This window comes from Pelmatolapia mariae, linkage group LG14 (genome assembly GCF_036321145.2).
Source record: "Pelmatolapia mariae isolate MD_Pm_ZW linkage group LG14, Pm_UMD_F_2, whole genome shotgun sequence".
Taxonomy (NCBI): Eukaryota; Metazoa; Chordata; class Actinopteri; order Cichliformes; family Cichlidae; genus Pelmatolapia; species Pelmatolapia mariae.
Genome location: NC_086239.1, coordinates 12,275,036 through 12,290,451, shown reverse-complemented (window position 1 = coordinate 12,290,451; position 15,416 = coordinate 12,275,036). Strand labels below are relative to the sequence as shown.

The 15,416-nt window shown below is 41.1% G+C and overlaps 1 protein-coding gene across 1 annotated transcript in view; it reads right to left on the bottom strand.

Moving 5' to 3' along the window:
• The window catches only part of LOC134640857 (cGMP-dependent 3',5'-cyclic phosphodiesterase), a 170,296-nt gene extending 157,984 nt beyond the window's left edge, over positions 1 to 12,312 (bottom strand). Inside the window, exon 1 of the mRNA XM_063492896.1 lies at positions 12,015 to 12,312. Within this exon, the coding sequence (XP_063348966.1) occupies positions 12,015 to 12,073 (59 nt within the window). The 5' untranslated portion in view covers positions 12,074 to 12,312. The remainder of the gene's footprint in view (positions 1 to 12,014) is intronic.
• Between the last annotated feature and the right edge of the window lie 3,104 nt (positions 12,313 to 15,416).

Sequence of the window (15,416 nt, the reverse complement as noted above, 5' to 3'; positions counted from 1 at the left end):
TCATTGTCTTGGCTGACTTTTCTTTTCATTTTTGGCACTCTGTGTTATGGAAGGCGTACAGTGACACTACTGAGGGATCCAACACAGCTGTAAATCATTTTATTATGTCTGGAAAAGTGCTCAAAAAGTCAAAAAATGATTACTAGTAGAAGTAGTAGCAGAAGAAGTACAGTATATGCATAATCAAATGCTTTTAGTTGGACTACCTACTGTAAGAATTAAAAAGAAACCATTAAGGCCGTCCAGCTGGAAACTGTCCCAGCTGATTTTGGGTGAAATGCAGGGTACACTCTGGGCAAGTCTCCAGTCCATCACTAAGACAAAGACAACCATTCACTCTCACAACCACACCTACAGCCAATTTAGCGTCACAAATTAAGCTAACAAGCATGTCTTTGGACTGTGGGAGCAAACCCACGCAGCCACAAGGAGAACATGCAAACTCCACACAGAGAGGCCACAGTCTGAACCCAGAACCTTCATGCAGTGCCTCTGGGCTTTTATTTGGACGTTACCTAGATTACCATAAAGTTCAACAGAATCATTGCTCATGTCTGATAAAATAGACTAAAAAAATTCTGCTGGCTTTGCTCGAAAACAAGGTTTTAGAATCTCTGTCGAGCTAGAACTGCCCCATACATTTCAATTCAGGAGTTACTCGAGTGTCATGTCTGTCTTTGATAATGTATGTGGTCTGATTTTTTTGTTTCCATTTGGATCAAAGATTGTGCCCTTACAAAGAGTATCCAGATTTTTAAAAACAGTGTGAGGGAAACATTTGATCTGTACCAAGTATAACAGCCGTATGGTTTAATCTGTCTGACAACTAAACCATTAGCTATCAGTGTAGCTGCGGCCTGAAAATAAAAGAAATGAATGAATTAAAAAGAGAGAAGAAATAAAAAACCTCCAGAAAATTGCTGTGCAGCTTTGCCACATCTGTCACACACTTGTCACGGAGCCTTTGATGAGACGCACACGGACTCAGTAACAACCACGTTCTAATGAACAAACGCATTAATTCGCGTCGTGCAAGACAGATCAAAGGAGGAAAACACCACATCTAGGACAACAATGCAGAATATAATACCCCTATATGTGGGGTAACCTGTGACACCATTAGTTGCCAAGCAACCTGGGCTACCCTTTGGATGAAACACCTGCCGTTCGTCTATCAAGCCATCTGAGCAGCCCCTTCTTCTCTCTGACACACCTGTCTCCCTGTCTTTGTCTCTGTATGGCAGGTGGCATGATAAGGGTTGAAAGCTGGTGAGACAGATGCTGAAAAAGAGAAGTAATGAAAAGAATGGAAAATGAATTTGACATAACCAGTAAATATCCAACGCTGATACGAGTCCACAAAATAATGTGAGATAGTAATCGATACTAAAAATTATTATTAGATTAGACACTTGTTTGCAACAGTATTGTCAGTCCTCCAGTGGACCCTCGACTTCACACAGCCCCTTATTAGAAGTATTTGACATTTACAACACTTTAGGAGGAACTTAAAGAGGTCAGTAAGGAGGTCAACAATTCTGATGTTTGAACAGTAAATGTTAAACTGATTGGCACAGTTAACACTTAGGAATAAGCTGATAACCACAAACCTAGCCTCAGGGGATCACAAGCTAGTGTCAGTCCCAATCCCAGATAATTGGGAGGGTCATGCCAGGAAGCGTCAAATCAAATCAAATATGGTGACCCATCTGCTCTGGCAGCCCATGTGGAAATACGGGAGCAGCCAAAGGTATCTTTATCTGATAGCAACCTTAGCCGCATGTTATCTTAAAGATACTGGCTAGCAGCTATGACAAACAATAAAACACTAACTATAATGTGGGAATTACGTTAGTCCTGCCCATCTGTAACACTCTAATGGATTGTGTTAATTTAAAGGGGAAACACAAATATTTAAAACTTCTTAAAGTTGTGTTTCTTAAAGTCCAAGATTTAAAAAATCTTGGACTTTAATGGCACTGAGTATTTTCCTGGGTATTGGATTCGAGTTTGGAATTCTAATATCATCACAACCCTTGTGTGCACTAAACCCTGAGAGACTATCAGTAGTTTCAGGAAAATGGTGAACATACTGGACAAAAGATATGTCATCCCTTCATGCAATTATTGTTCCAAAGTGACAAAACCTGCACTGAACACAGAACATCACAGGAGAAATAAAGAGGGATTTCACAGCTACCGAGTACTTTGCAATGAAATACTTTATACTTTGCTTTTAGAAAATGCACTGAAAACAGTGTTATGTTTACGTAATGATGCACTACAATCAAACAATCGTGACAAATAACCGTGCGCTACTATATACACTGCAGTAAGAGTAAGACAATTAACAGTTAAGAGTTCATGAGAATAATCACCATGTTTCCACTGGACAATCGCCATAAAATAGCAGCACGACTCCGGCTGAAATGTGTGTGAACTCTTGCCAGGTTTTATTACAAATTATTGCAGGATACAAAGTACTGTGTGCGTTCATCTTTAGTGTGTTTCTCCAGGTGTGTATCTGTGCAGCAAAGACTATGTGCATTCATGTATGCGTCAGTCATTCAATAGAGCTGATCAATAAGAAAAGCAGTCAGAGAAAGTGGCACAGTAACACATACCACTCTAGACTCAGCACGACACAACAACACCGATAGGCACGGTAACAACCGCTGAAATGACATCAGCATCAATCCGACTTCAACACACTGCACCGAACAAATACATAAAGAAAACACTACTAACAGGGGAATATGCATGTTTAAAGAGCAACATAAAACCAACTTCAAAAACATTTTCTAAATCAGCAGACGCAACAGAAACAAGTGTGGATTTACATCATGATGAATATCAGCAATAAAGCATTAGCAACGATAATAACGCTTCCAACAGCAAGTAAAGTGATGAAGCACACAGCAAACAACGAGCAAATCAAATCAGTTCACCAAAATGCTGTGACAAGATTAACCACGGTGCTGTTTTACCTGCACAAGGAGGAACACCAGCATGTGGGAGGGCTGATGTCTACTCTGTGAACTTCTGAATTTTTGAGCTGTGTGAAATGTTTTTTGTGTCCGCTGGTTTAAGATTCATATATTATTTACTTTGGTCATCTTGTGTAAATTTAAACCTCCTACTTCTTTTCAGCAGCAGCTTTGAATAGTCACTTTGATTCCACAAGAGACGATTCTTACTAATACCATGTTTGGGAGTACAAAACATTTAAGGGAGGCCCATGAACAAACTCTAGTGCATGACTGTGACGTGTGACAAAGTCCTTTTATTGTAACAACACCTTCAAAGAGCAAACCTGTACTTCCTCAAACTACAAAAGAGTGACAAACTAAAAGATGAACCAAGATAAAGTGTCAGCCACCACTGATCTCTATGAACGATATCTGCAACATGCAGAATCTGTAATGCAAGGGCAAGAAACCTTCTGGATTTAGTTTACAGTCCACTACAGTACTCCTGTCGATGAGTCATAATTTAGACTAGGTTGTATGCAGATAAACAGTCTGTTGGAGACCAAATGAGAAATCGCATGTCAAAAATATTTGCTATCATCTGATTATGATTTTTCTTTTTTAAGTGTATCTGCATTCTTTAAAAGTGATCAGACAGACCCTAAAAAACTTGGCTTTTAACACCAGAGATGAAAGGCCCAGTCACACAGGCCAGGAGACCGCTCACTGACGCCGATGTGTATTCCTTAATCAGTTGCCAAGTGGTTGCTGTTGCAAAGAGTTATATGGTGCTGCACAAAAACACTCCTTGCATGAAAGATGCTGGCTTGTCTCCAAACACTTGCTAACTACTTGCCAAGCAGTAGTCACATGTAAAAGCAATCACAATGAGTTTTTTGGTGCAGCCACTGATTTCACTTGGCAACGACAGGAACCTCCAGCAACCAGTTATCAACGAAGTCGGGGAATGCAGAGGTTTTTTTTTTGAGCAACTGAAGGTTGCCAGAGGGTTGCTGACTGGTTTGTGGGCCTGTTTGCCTCAGGTCTAAGGCAGTGAAATTGCACAACCAACCCAGAAAAGCTTTAGCTCTCCTTGGAATTAATTCCCCATATCTATGGAAGTCTTATAGAGGATTGACCATGTTTTTATCATAAGCTATTACTTAGTTGTGTTGATGACAGCAGAGAGTACGACTTAACATATTTGTCCAAAAGTCAGGATGTGGTGACAGCGAAAACAAAAGCAAGCATGTAGATGTTTACAGTTCTCTGTCCCGAGACCTGCAGAGAACGTCTGCTGTCTGATAGTGACAGTGTCAAAAATACACTACATTGCCAAAAGGATTCACTCATCCATCAAAATCCCTGAATTCAGGTGTTCCAATCACTTCCATGGCCAGTGTATCAAATCAAGCACCTAGACATGCAAACTAGTTCTACAAACATTTATGAAAGAATGGCTTGCTCTCAGCAGCTCTTTGAATTCCAGTGTGATTCCATGACAGGACGCCACCTCTGCAACAAGTTCAGTTGTGAAATTTCCTCGCTACTAAATATTCTACAGTCAACTGTATTATAACAAAGTGGAAGAGATTGGGAATGACAGCACTCAGCCATGAAGTTGTGGCCACATAAAATCCCAGCGCAGGGTCGATGAATGCTGAGGCACATAGCGCACAGAGGTCAACAACTTTCTAAAGAGTCAATCGCTACAGACCTACAAACATCATGTGGCCTTCAGATTAGTTCTTTTTTGTGCTTCTCCCATTCCTTGTGAACTTTACGGTCACTCCCTTCCTTATTCTGGTTATGCGCATGCATAGGTCATCCACATTCACCAAAGTGGGGTTGGGATTTTGCACAGGGGCACGTTTGCAGTGGTTGAAAACTCCTCTCCTCTCTGTCTGAACAGAAACCTGACGGACACATTTGCAGGGCTATAAGCTACCCTTTAAACTCAAATACCCTAAAGTAATCTCAGTGCATTCAGGCACTGAAGTGTTGCACGGGAACACAAAGTCTCAAACAAAAACTGCAAGTGTTAAAGCCATCTGTCAATACCCCTTTAGCTTCTTGCCACGACGACGGAGGAGACATGATAGCGTTTTCTAATTAAACCAAACCTCTGTGCCACAAACACAGCTGCCTCACCTCCCGCCTTCATCTCCTTGGGGAGGACACATACACACAAACACACCACGATTGTAGCTGCTGACAAAAACACTCATGCACACAGTTGTGGTTGTCCATTTGATGACTGACAGTGAGACAGCTGTAACCATTCATACACACACACACACACACACACACACACTTCTAACTTGTATACACACAGAGTTGTAAACACACTCGCTGTCGTAGACACCTACACACACACACCTGTCTGTGGCAACAGTACATAGAGATAAGGAGGCTGACAAGAGCTGCTGGAGCCAAAGCTGGGAACCATGGGGGCTGTCAGCGTCATTTTCCTGTGACACCTCCAGGCTCACACACACACAAATACACACCACACACTTGATGATATTGTATCGACTTATATTCATTTCCTGTCTGTATTCTTTCCATAACTGGCACATAATGCACCTAATGAAAACCCTGCTCTAAAGTCAACGCAACAGCAAACCTGCTTTTGCTTTAATCGGCATGAAAAATGACACCATAACCCAGCTGGAATTCTACCCTCCACCTTTAAAATAACTCCTCCTAATAAGGTGTGAGAAACAGTCACCATAAGAGACCAGATGGAAAGGTTTTCTATTCCTGTGCAGACCCCACAATAGAAAAAAAACAATGATGATACCCGAACCAAGAAAAGTTCTAGATAAATAATGTTCTACAAACTCGTACGTACCATGGAATGGACCTTCAACTACCTTTGTCCATATAATAATGAATGCAAAGTTATAACAAAATTATATAGAGGGGTATCATATCTTTCAAGATATTGCTAATTCACACTGCTTTGTGCTACAAAACTGTAGTGAAAATCATGACTTTCATTCAGCTTCAGCTTTCAGCTACGTGCCCACTGCCTAAAACCTAATCAAAATTACTCTGTATGCAACTAGCGTGTGCAAAGTTAACGGTTATTTCTCTACTCTAACTAAACTACATGACGTTCAAATCTCTGCAACACTCTTTATTTACATGAAAAGTTTGCAAAACTTTTGCAGGATGCTGATTCAAACGGTCCTTGATTCTAATGTGTTTTATAAGTGATTTTGGTCTTCGATTTTTAAAAAGGTATATGATTATGTGTTTATTTATGTATTTTACTCATGCTCACATGCCTCTGAATGTTTGGTTTTGTTGACTTATTGAATGTGCCATCAACCTGCCAAGGACTACAGATGAAAATGAATCTGTGTGGCTAAACCTAGCATATTTACTCGATGAATTTAAGTGCTCGTATTAATTAATATCCATTGTCCCTTTTAAATAAACATAAACACAAACTGAGATAAAATGATTTCAGTTGACTGCAAAATGTTAGCAGGACCTAACAAACATTAACAGTATCTCGGCTCATTTAGCGGCTCCACTTGGTTAATCATATTCACAGATCCATTTTTACGATAAATGGCGATTTTGCGGTCTATCGGTTTATATAAAACTTAGTGAAGGCAGTGAGGGACTGCAGGGTTTTCTATTGGCTGACATGAAATAGACTTCCACTCTGTTACAGTGACAGTTGTATGACATCTAATTACACAGATTACGCTGTTTAACATTAATGTTGAATGGCTCGTAACTAAATTAATGCATCCCATCTCATTCTTTCAAGCTTAAATACACACACAAATTAAAATACATGCCTTGTTATTGTGATTATTGAGGGCATTGAGTTGAATCCATTCAGAATAATGAAGTAGCTGAAATTCCCATTCACAGAGGCATATAGACGTGCTTCTGTGAAACTCTTCTTCAGTGGCTCCCTGTTAAATCCAGAACTGAATTTAAAATCATTCTGAAACCTGCTCCCAGTTTGGATTCAGGAACAGACACCCTCTCTACTTTCAATGTTAGGCTTACAACTTTCCTTTTTGACAAAGGATATTATCATTAGTTATTATTAATCTCCAGGGCTCTTCCACAGCGTGCCTTTTGTAATGTCTTTCTCGCCTCACACCTAAGCGGTCCTCCCTGAGCCTGGTTCTGCTGGACATTTCTTCCTGTTAAAGGGCAGTTTTTCCTTTTCACTGTCGCCAAGTGCTTGCTCAGGGGGGTCATCTGATTGTTGGGGTTTTCTCTATTATTGTAGGATCTTTACCTAAGGGCGCTAAGGCAACTGATGTTGTGATTTGGCGCTATATAAATAAAATTTAATTTAACTGAATATCAAAGCCAGGATGATGACTTTTCTTCCTCAGCCTACCAGGATATAATGAAGACTTTAGTATAATATATATGTGTAAATCTGTGATAAAACAAGGTGTTTGAAGCCTCTTATTTAATGTGGGTTAGGATAGGGTTCATCTCCATGCATACAGAAAATGACTGGATGAACAGATGGATAATAACTGCACTACAGTCTTTCTGATTGTTTTGTGCCAGTTTACAAAAGTAATTTCAGTTTTATTCAAAGCAAGGAACTCATTTTAAACTGAAGCTGCACAGAGCAGAGAATTCTTACTCTGTCTATTTAGCAAATTAAAGACTTTAATAATGAAAACCAGCTGTGTTTACAGGAGGAAATCGTGTATAAATGTGAATGGAACCGGTTCAGTTTAAGCTGTGTTCAGTAAACTCGACATCATTAGAGAAGTGCAGTCAGTGAACCAGGGTTGGGAAGATATGAGAGCAGTGCTTCCAGTGATATATATTTCAATGATAATCTCAAGTCAGAGAGTATCCCCTTGATAATATTAAGACAGGTTTCCTTACAGTTTGGGCTTCTGCGTTTAAACTCTTCTTTAATTAAGTTTATGCTGATTTAGTTTGATGCCTGAGTTTGTTATGGCCAGAGGCGCAAAGCTGACACATGTCTCTGCAATTAGGAACAAAACACTTTAGCAGTTATTGAATTTACTGAAGATCCAAACCCCAAATCACAAAGTTAATTATACAAATATGCAGATGCAAGATTATGTAACTTAACATTTATGAAAAACCTGCCACTCATGATGATGAGAGAATGATTTTTAGCCAGTATTGGGGTTCTTGTATTTCCTGTGAAAAGCAATTAATTACACATTTTTTTCCTGCCTTTCTCTGTAACACAACGTCACGTGGTTGGCAGTTAATACTATGCTGTTAAGCCTTGCATACGGCCACATTGTATAAGCACAAATCCTTATTCTAACAAATTCTGTATCAGCACAGAAGCAGCCTTAGCTGCACGTCACAGAAAATGTTGTGCTGACAGTGATTGGAAATGGGTCGTCTCTGCTTCTATTTTATGTTGGGATTCAAAATTTGGTCTGTGCTTACTCAGTTTAAACATCTCTGGATCTGAGGATCTGATTGCCTTTAGAGGTGATAGGAGAGGTCTGAGGTGGTGTTAGCAACTATAGATATGCCAGTTCTTTACGGCTGTTGCGCAGTTTCCTTTGGTGCAATAAATTATAAATAATGTGCACATCTCTTCATTTGAAAGTGGTTACACTGTCGAGGATATTACTGTGACATCACATATGCAAAACCCCTGTTATGATGTTTCTCTGTTCACCCATAATGCAGATAATTAAAGAACTTCGAGTAATCACATAATCGTTTGGATTGCAACTCTGTGATATGCAATAATGTGATGATGAATGTAGGAAGTGCAATGTGCTACACACTCCCTGCAATCTGCTCATGATTCTTCTTTCTTTCTAACCTTTGACCTCTCATAATTCAACGCTGCACCGAAGCTTTAACAGCTTCCTCGTAATAGGCTTTTTCATGCAGATAATGAGAGCAACCAATTATTCATTCACTTTAATATTTCAAGCAAACTTAACTCATTAAATTTACACCCTAGCTAAAGGACATAATTTTGTTCTGATGTTTATTTTTGTGCAGCACAGGTAATGGTTTCATTTGTTAAGCGAATAAAATTGTATATCAGCAGCTCATGCACAGACTACATTGTACTTTTTGGATAAATGCTGCTGCATGAAATCCTGGAGACGGGGGAGGGAATCAAAATATGGATAAAAGTCAGAATAGAGAGTTTTTAAGCCAAATGTTTGTTTGTATGTTTTTTGCTGAAGCGCACATATTTAGTAGCTACACAAAACCACACAAACATGTGCAAAAGCAAGCAAACAGTGCACACAAAGGTTTGTGCCACTTTCTCTTTGCCTTCACTTTATCTGCCTGTTCCCGCTCTGTCTCTTTTCTCTGTCTCTCTCTCTCTGAATATTTTAGTATTGATGAGCCCATTACTGATGATAACACAGTGCAACATCAGCATCCTTTCTCCCTCTCCCTGTCTCCCTCTCTCTAACACACACACACACATGCTCACTCATCAGGAGTCGGGTTACAACTCTTCCTCTGCTGTGTACTTCTGTGCATTTCGCTGTGAGTGTGTGTGTTCAGCGGGAGGCTGGGGGAATCTGACTTCCTGGCGTTGCTCCAACAAACTGCACTATTTTTCAGGCTGGATACCATTCACGTGCACACCAGCTGGCGCACAGATACACACACACAGGGGCGATGTGTGTCAGCTGTTAAAATGACAACAGCGAATAAGCAAAGTGCGCCGAATGCGAAGGTGGCTTCCTAAAAGGATGTTTAGAACCCGCAGAACACTTCAAGTAACGTAACGCGCATGGCACAAACATTAAACACAGAGCGGTGAACGATTCGGAGGCAGCGTGCATCTGATACTGTAGAGCGCTGTCACTGTGTCAGATGATGAATAACTGCCTCTCAAAGCAACGATCCAGGAATCCATACCTCTGAAAACCCATCACAATGACAAAAATGCAAAAGCCTGCAGATGTCTCTCTCAGAATTTTCAGCCAAAAGCGCTGCATTTGATCTCAGCACTCAGTCGCAGGAGGCTCACATCCCAACGGGTACAGGCATGACATCTGCTTTTCTGTATTTTGTCAAAGTGCCACACTTAATGACCCCCTCAGATCACCGGTGTGCGCTGTCAAACCTGCTCGAGCGTGAGGGAAGCAGGTGAGACCAGCTACTGAATCTAATTGTATATCAGTGATCACTGACATCCATGTGGCACATTCATTATTCCCCCAAACTTCTGGCTATAATCTTTTTTTTTCCAGGAATGGCCAACAAACGCTCAAAGTAAGAAGCTTAGTCTTCTCTGCGGTGAGGTGAATGAAAGTCATTATCCTCCAGTGATTTCCTTTATTGAGTTTAAACCAATAATGAAGGAGGGAATAAAAGCCATTAGAGGATTTTTTTCCAACTTTCAGACAGAGCTGAAATTATTATGAGGGAGATTTTACTAATATATGTGCAGTCAGTGTAAAATGACATCACTGGGTTATTATCCACAAATGATCTTATTCAGTTACACAGGAGGCGAGGGGGTGGGGAGTTTTATAAAACACACAGTGTGCTACGGATGCCTTCCTTGTCGAGAAGTGCTTGCTATCTGATCGGTTTGCTCATGCAGTGTCACTTTAATTTGAGAGCAGGCTTTGTGAGCTTACACAGTAAACTTTAATTTCAGACGGCAGAAAGCGGGTTCTACGTGAGGACCGCGCTGCTTTATTAACTAACATTTAGATAATCATTGAGCCCTGACATTTAAAAGTTCATCAATGTTCAGGCAGATGTCAGTGTGAAGACTCACGTCAAACAGACAGAGGGCAAACAGCTACAGCACACAACACAATGAACTCCAGCACAGCAACACATCCAGCTGAAGCAATGATTAATGCAGCGTTTTATAAACAGCCCTCTGACACGACAAACACTGTAAACCAGACAAAATTAGGATGCGATACTGGGCTGCTACATTGGATCAAATAGAGCAGCCAATTATTATAATGATCATGTCAGCCTCCTTTGATCCAGGGCTCATCGTTGCCTTCCTGTGAAAGAAAAAAAACCCCATCTATCTTTTTTAGAAAGTAAGAATAACAGCCTCGGGAACGGGAATGAACATTAACTCTGAAAAAGAGCCCCGGTTTAAGCTCTGTGGTGATGTATTTCAGGGTTTCAGCAGACAAAAATCTGTACAACAGAAGAATTTATCTCAAAAAGGTCGGGGGATTTCAAACATAATTTCCCTTATAAGGCATTCTCTATAATGGATTTCAAAGTGGCAGATAATAGCTTTATAGATGAGTTATAAACCGCATCAGATGTGTGTGTGTGCGTGTTCATTCTTTCTTTTGAGTAGGCTTAACATGTCAGCAAGACATAAAGGCATGCAGAAAAAGTCAGAAACAGATATCTGTGCAGTTGCCAGAGAGCCTTTTTCCAGGTCAAAGGCTGGCTCCAGTCACTCAGTTTTTCCCCAACTTGGCGACCCACAGTTGTACTTATTTTAGTTCATCTTAAAACGTGGCTAAATTACTTCTAAAACATTAATAAAGCTATTAGCAACAGCTTATAAACCATTTACGAAGGGTACCTTATTAGAAAGACAGAGTAAGACTATCATTAATTCTAGATCTAGTCTGCCCTTAAAATATGTTTTTAATATCATAGTTTTCATGGAGAGAATCCAGTTAGGAGGCATATCACGGCTGGCGGTGTATTTCTCCCTGTAGGAATATTAGAGGAAGAGCAGCCCATCAGTGTAATGTCATGATTTCCTGGAAGATACAAAGGGGCGATAAGGTCACCAAATTCCCTGCGGGAGCAGTCAGAGAACATTTTGGTGACGTTACGGTGATTTTGTGTGCGGGTTTGCACTGACAGCTGCATGCACGGTTCACGTGGGGTCTATTACCACCGCTGTCAGTGCGGAGATTGACACCCTGCAGGTCGCACTCACACTGCTGCTGCTACTACTACACACACACACACCACTCAGTATTTGGCTCGCTGCTAAACGCCATGTGTTTCCACAGCGGAAGAGTGGCAGGCAGCTTCGAGATGCACACACTTATCAGAAACACTCGCACTTACATCTCAGAGGACGGCGGCTGGCTACGGCAGAGGAGCGCGTGTCCGCACGCTTGTCCCATCGCGCATCCTGCCTCGCGCTTCTCCGGTTTGCCCGAACAGCTGCAGCTGGAAGCAGGGATCAGCCCGTGCGCGAGTCTCTTAGGCCGGGAGGGGTGAAGGAGGACGGACCGACGGATGGGTGGACGGCTGGGTGTGTGCTCCTCTCTCCTTACCCCCCAGTGCGGTACGCCTCTCTGCGATTCCGCTGTCCGCTGCTGCCTCCTCTCTCGAGCTCTGACAGCGCGCGGGGATTGGTCGGGACCCGGTAACTGATATTTGAGCTGTGGCGAGCTGGGATATAACAGCTGAGCAGAGAGAGAGAGAGAGAGAGAGAGCTAACACATGGAAGCGTCCACGAGAAAGACGCGTGTGGCTGAGGCACGTCACTCGTCCGCGTGCGCTGAAAAACAATCCTTCCTTTTAGGCCATGCCCGCTCCCTCCGCGAGCGCCGGACGATTTATCCGTGAAAATGAAAGTTGCATTGTTGTGAATATTTAACTTTTCACGGCGTGTCCTCACTGCGCGCGCTCATCCTCCTTTCAAACACCAAATCGTCCTTCGTAGAGTACGGGCTCCTCCGGACACACTTGGAAATGTTTTCTCTGCACTTCTCAAACAGAAGACCTCACGGTTTTATTGGAAAACACTCGTGTGTCTGTGTGTGACAGGGGACAGGTCTCAAGGTCCAGATCTTTTTCTGCCATATATGGCCCTTCCAGTACACTCACGGAAGCGGCAGAGATTCAATTCAGGAGCGGTGCGAGCTTGACGGGAGCACCGGGATTGTTTGTTTACGTCCAAAGCCTGTAAATGTGGTGTCAGGTGTCAGCAGTTTAACATCTCAGTGCTCAGTTATTGTTGCCTCATATGTTAAAGGAAGTAAGTAGTTTGTATAATAATACACCCCCCTTCGCCTAAAACCACATGTCCGCATGTGTTTGCAATCATTTTGTCTGATTGGTCTTCTACCGGAGGCTGTGTGAGCATGAAGAGACCGTGACTGATTGACACATTTGTCGCCTGTGTTTGCTCAGTTGCATATGTGCATCTTCATCATCGTCATGATCAGAACGACCAATCAAACATCTGTGTGAATGACCAGGATTTCATGTCATATAAGCTACAGGGTCTAGCATCGATCTACATAGTAGTAGGGCTTTCTTTGAGTTTTGGTGCGTGGGGCTATTTCTGTGTTTACATCTGGATTGTGTTTGCTCCTGTTTTATTATTTTTTGCTCTAGTCACGAGAACTCAATATATAATTGGCAAAACTGCAGTCTGTTTGTATGAGTAAAGATAGTCGTATAGTCATATATTAGATCAAACATTGTTACTACAATAAAACAGTGAATAAATAAAATCTGTAACTATTGATATTAATAATTTGTCAGTTATACTACACTGGTATGCAAATATGCACAATGTGAGGACCTCTGAACTTGAATACAGTACGGTCACCATTAATGATACAGTTATGGTAAAAATATAAGGACACCTTCTGTCAGTTCTAAGGTTTTACATAACAGGATGTAACAAAAATAGGTAAATACAGCCTCAGATGAACTACGGCACATGACATATTTACAGTTCATATATTTGACAAGAAACTAAGCAGAAGCAGTTTGTGAAGAACTAGTTACACCCTTACCGCTTCCATAGGAATTAAGAGGGTAAATAACGGCCAGGTGCAAATGCAAAGAAGCCGCTGCACCAAAAACGTGAGAGTGATTGCTTTAGTTGCTAGCAGACTGCCACAGTTGTCTGTAGTTTTTCATGTCTGTCTGCAAAAAGCCAAGATTTAGTAAAAATTAAGAAATTTGAGATTGTTTACCTTCAAAGTAAAAGTTGTGCCTCACCGCTACAGCCAGTGTGTTCAAAAAGTGCAACCTTTATTTTGAAGCCAAATGGTCTCCATTTTGTGTCCCAAAAGTATTTCAGTACAGTGCAGAAAGTAGCTGGACAGTGTTTGCAGACAAGTCTGTTACTTCCATGCAAACGACAGATGACTAGCAACCAATTGCACTTGTCATTATCAAAGTAATGACAAGCAGGCTGTTGCCAACTGGTTGCAGAATACGCATTTTCCCATAGCGACAGGTGACTCACTGATGACCGAGGTTTTAGCAATCATTTTCCCAGTACATGGCATCAACCAACAGCAATTTGTCTCACACGTGATTGAGGAATACTCATTTTTTCCTCACAAGCGGTGTTTGCCAGATGATGGCAGACCAGTCTCTAAGCCTGTGTATCACCATGATTGTCGCACACCCAAAAAGCAGTCACACATCTGCAAAGCCTCAGGACACATGACAGCTGCACTGGGATTTTGCCAGATAGCACATGACTATGAGAGGCATTGTCATCTTTATTCGGTCTGATAAAATGAAGTTTAAAGTATTTTATCACAATTCCCAACACTGTGCAAGGACCAAAAGAGCTATTGTGCATCTTTCATTAATACCATCAGTACAGTAAAATAGGGCAGTAACAGCACCATGCTGTGCGGATGTTTGTTTTTGTAACAGGCAGTGGGAGTGTAGTCAGGACAGGAGGAAGTGTAGAGGCAGTAGGATATAAAAGAGTTGTTTTTCCAAAGTGCTCAGCATCTAAAGCTGAGCAAAAGTTTAATTTCAACAGATAATGACCTTCAGTTAAACTCTGCGAAGGTGCTGAAGCGGACCAAGTGGAGTCTGAACCTGAACCCAACAGATGTGCACCTACTGTACCTAATGAGTAGTGTGGCCCTGCATCAGTGTTTCCCATCCAACCCTGTAATTAAGCCAATCTTCTAAAAGTTCCTAGATTTAGTCCTATTAAGGCTTGAGGCTATCATTGCTGCCAAAGGTAATTTAACAAAGTAGTAAGTGAAGGGTCTGAATACATATATGAAATATTTCAGCCAGTCATTTATTTTTAATACATTTATTGAAAAAATAAATAAATAAACTGAAAGTAAGTAATTTATCTTGATTCACGAGGAAAAGATGAGATCTGTGAGACTGAAAAATTAAAAAAATTGGAAATTTGAAAGGCTCTAAAAGCCTTCCTAATGCGCTGTTTATCTTAAGATTCAAGACCTCTGTTTCATAGCATGCTGAGATGAAAGGAAAGTTTAATGGTAATGAGAATGTCAGTGACTCAGTTGTTTAAGATCTGCTATACTTCACAAAAATCAACGATTAAAGTGCAGATTGAACAAGAAAAATATTGCGTATAAGTGAAAAAAATATATATATATTTTTTTCCATCCCATAATACATCCTGTGATGAAGAGGGGTCCTGATGATGCTGACACATGCACAACTGTCACTGGGATATGTTTTATTTCTTATAATTTGGCTGTTAAGTTATGGCTATAT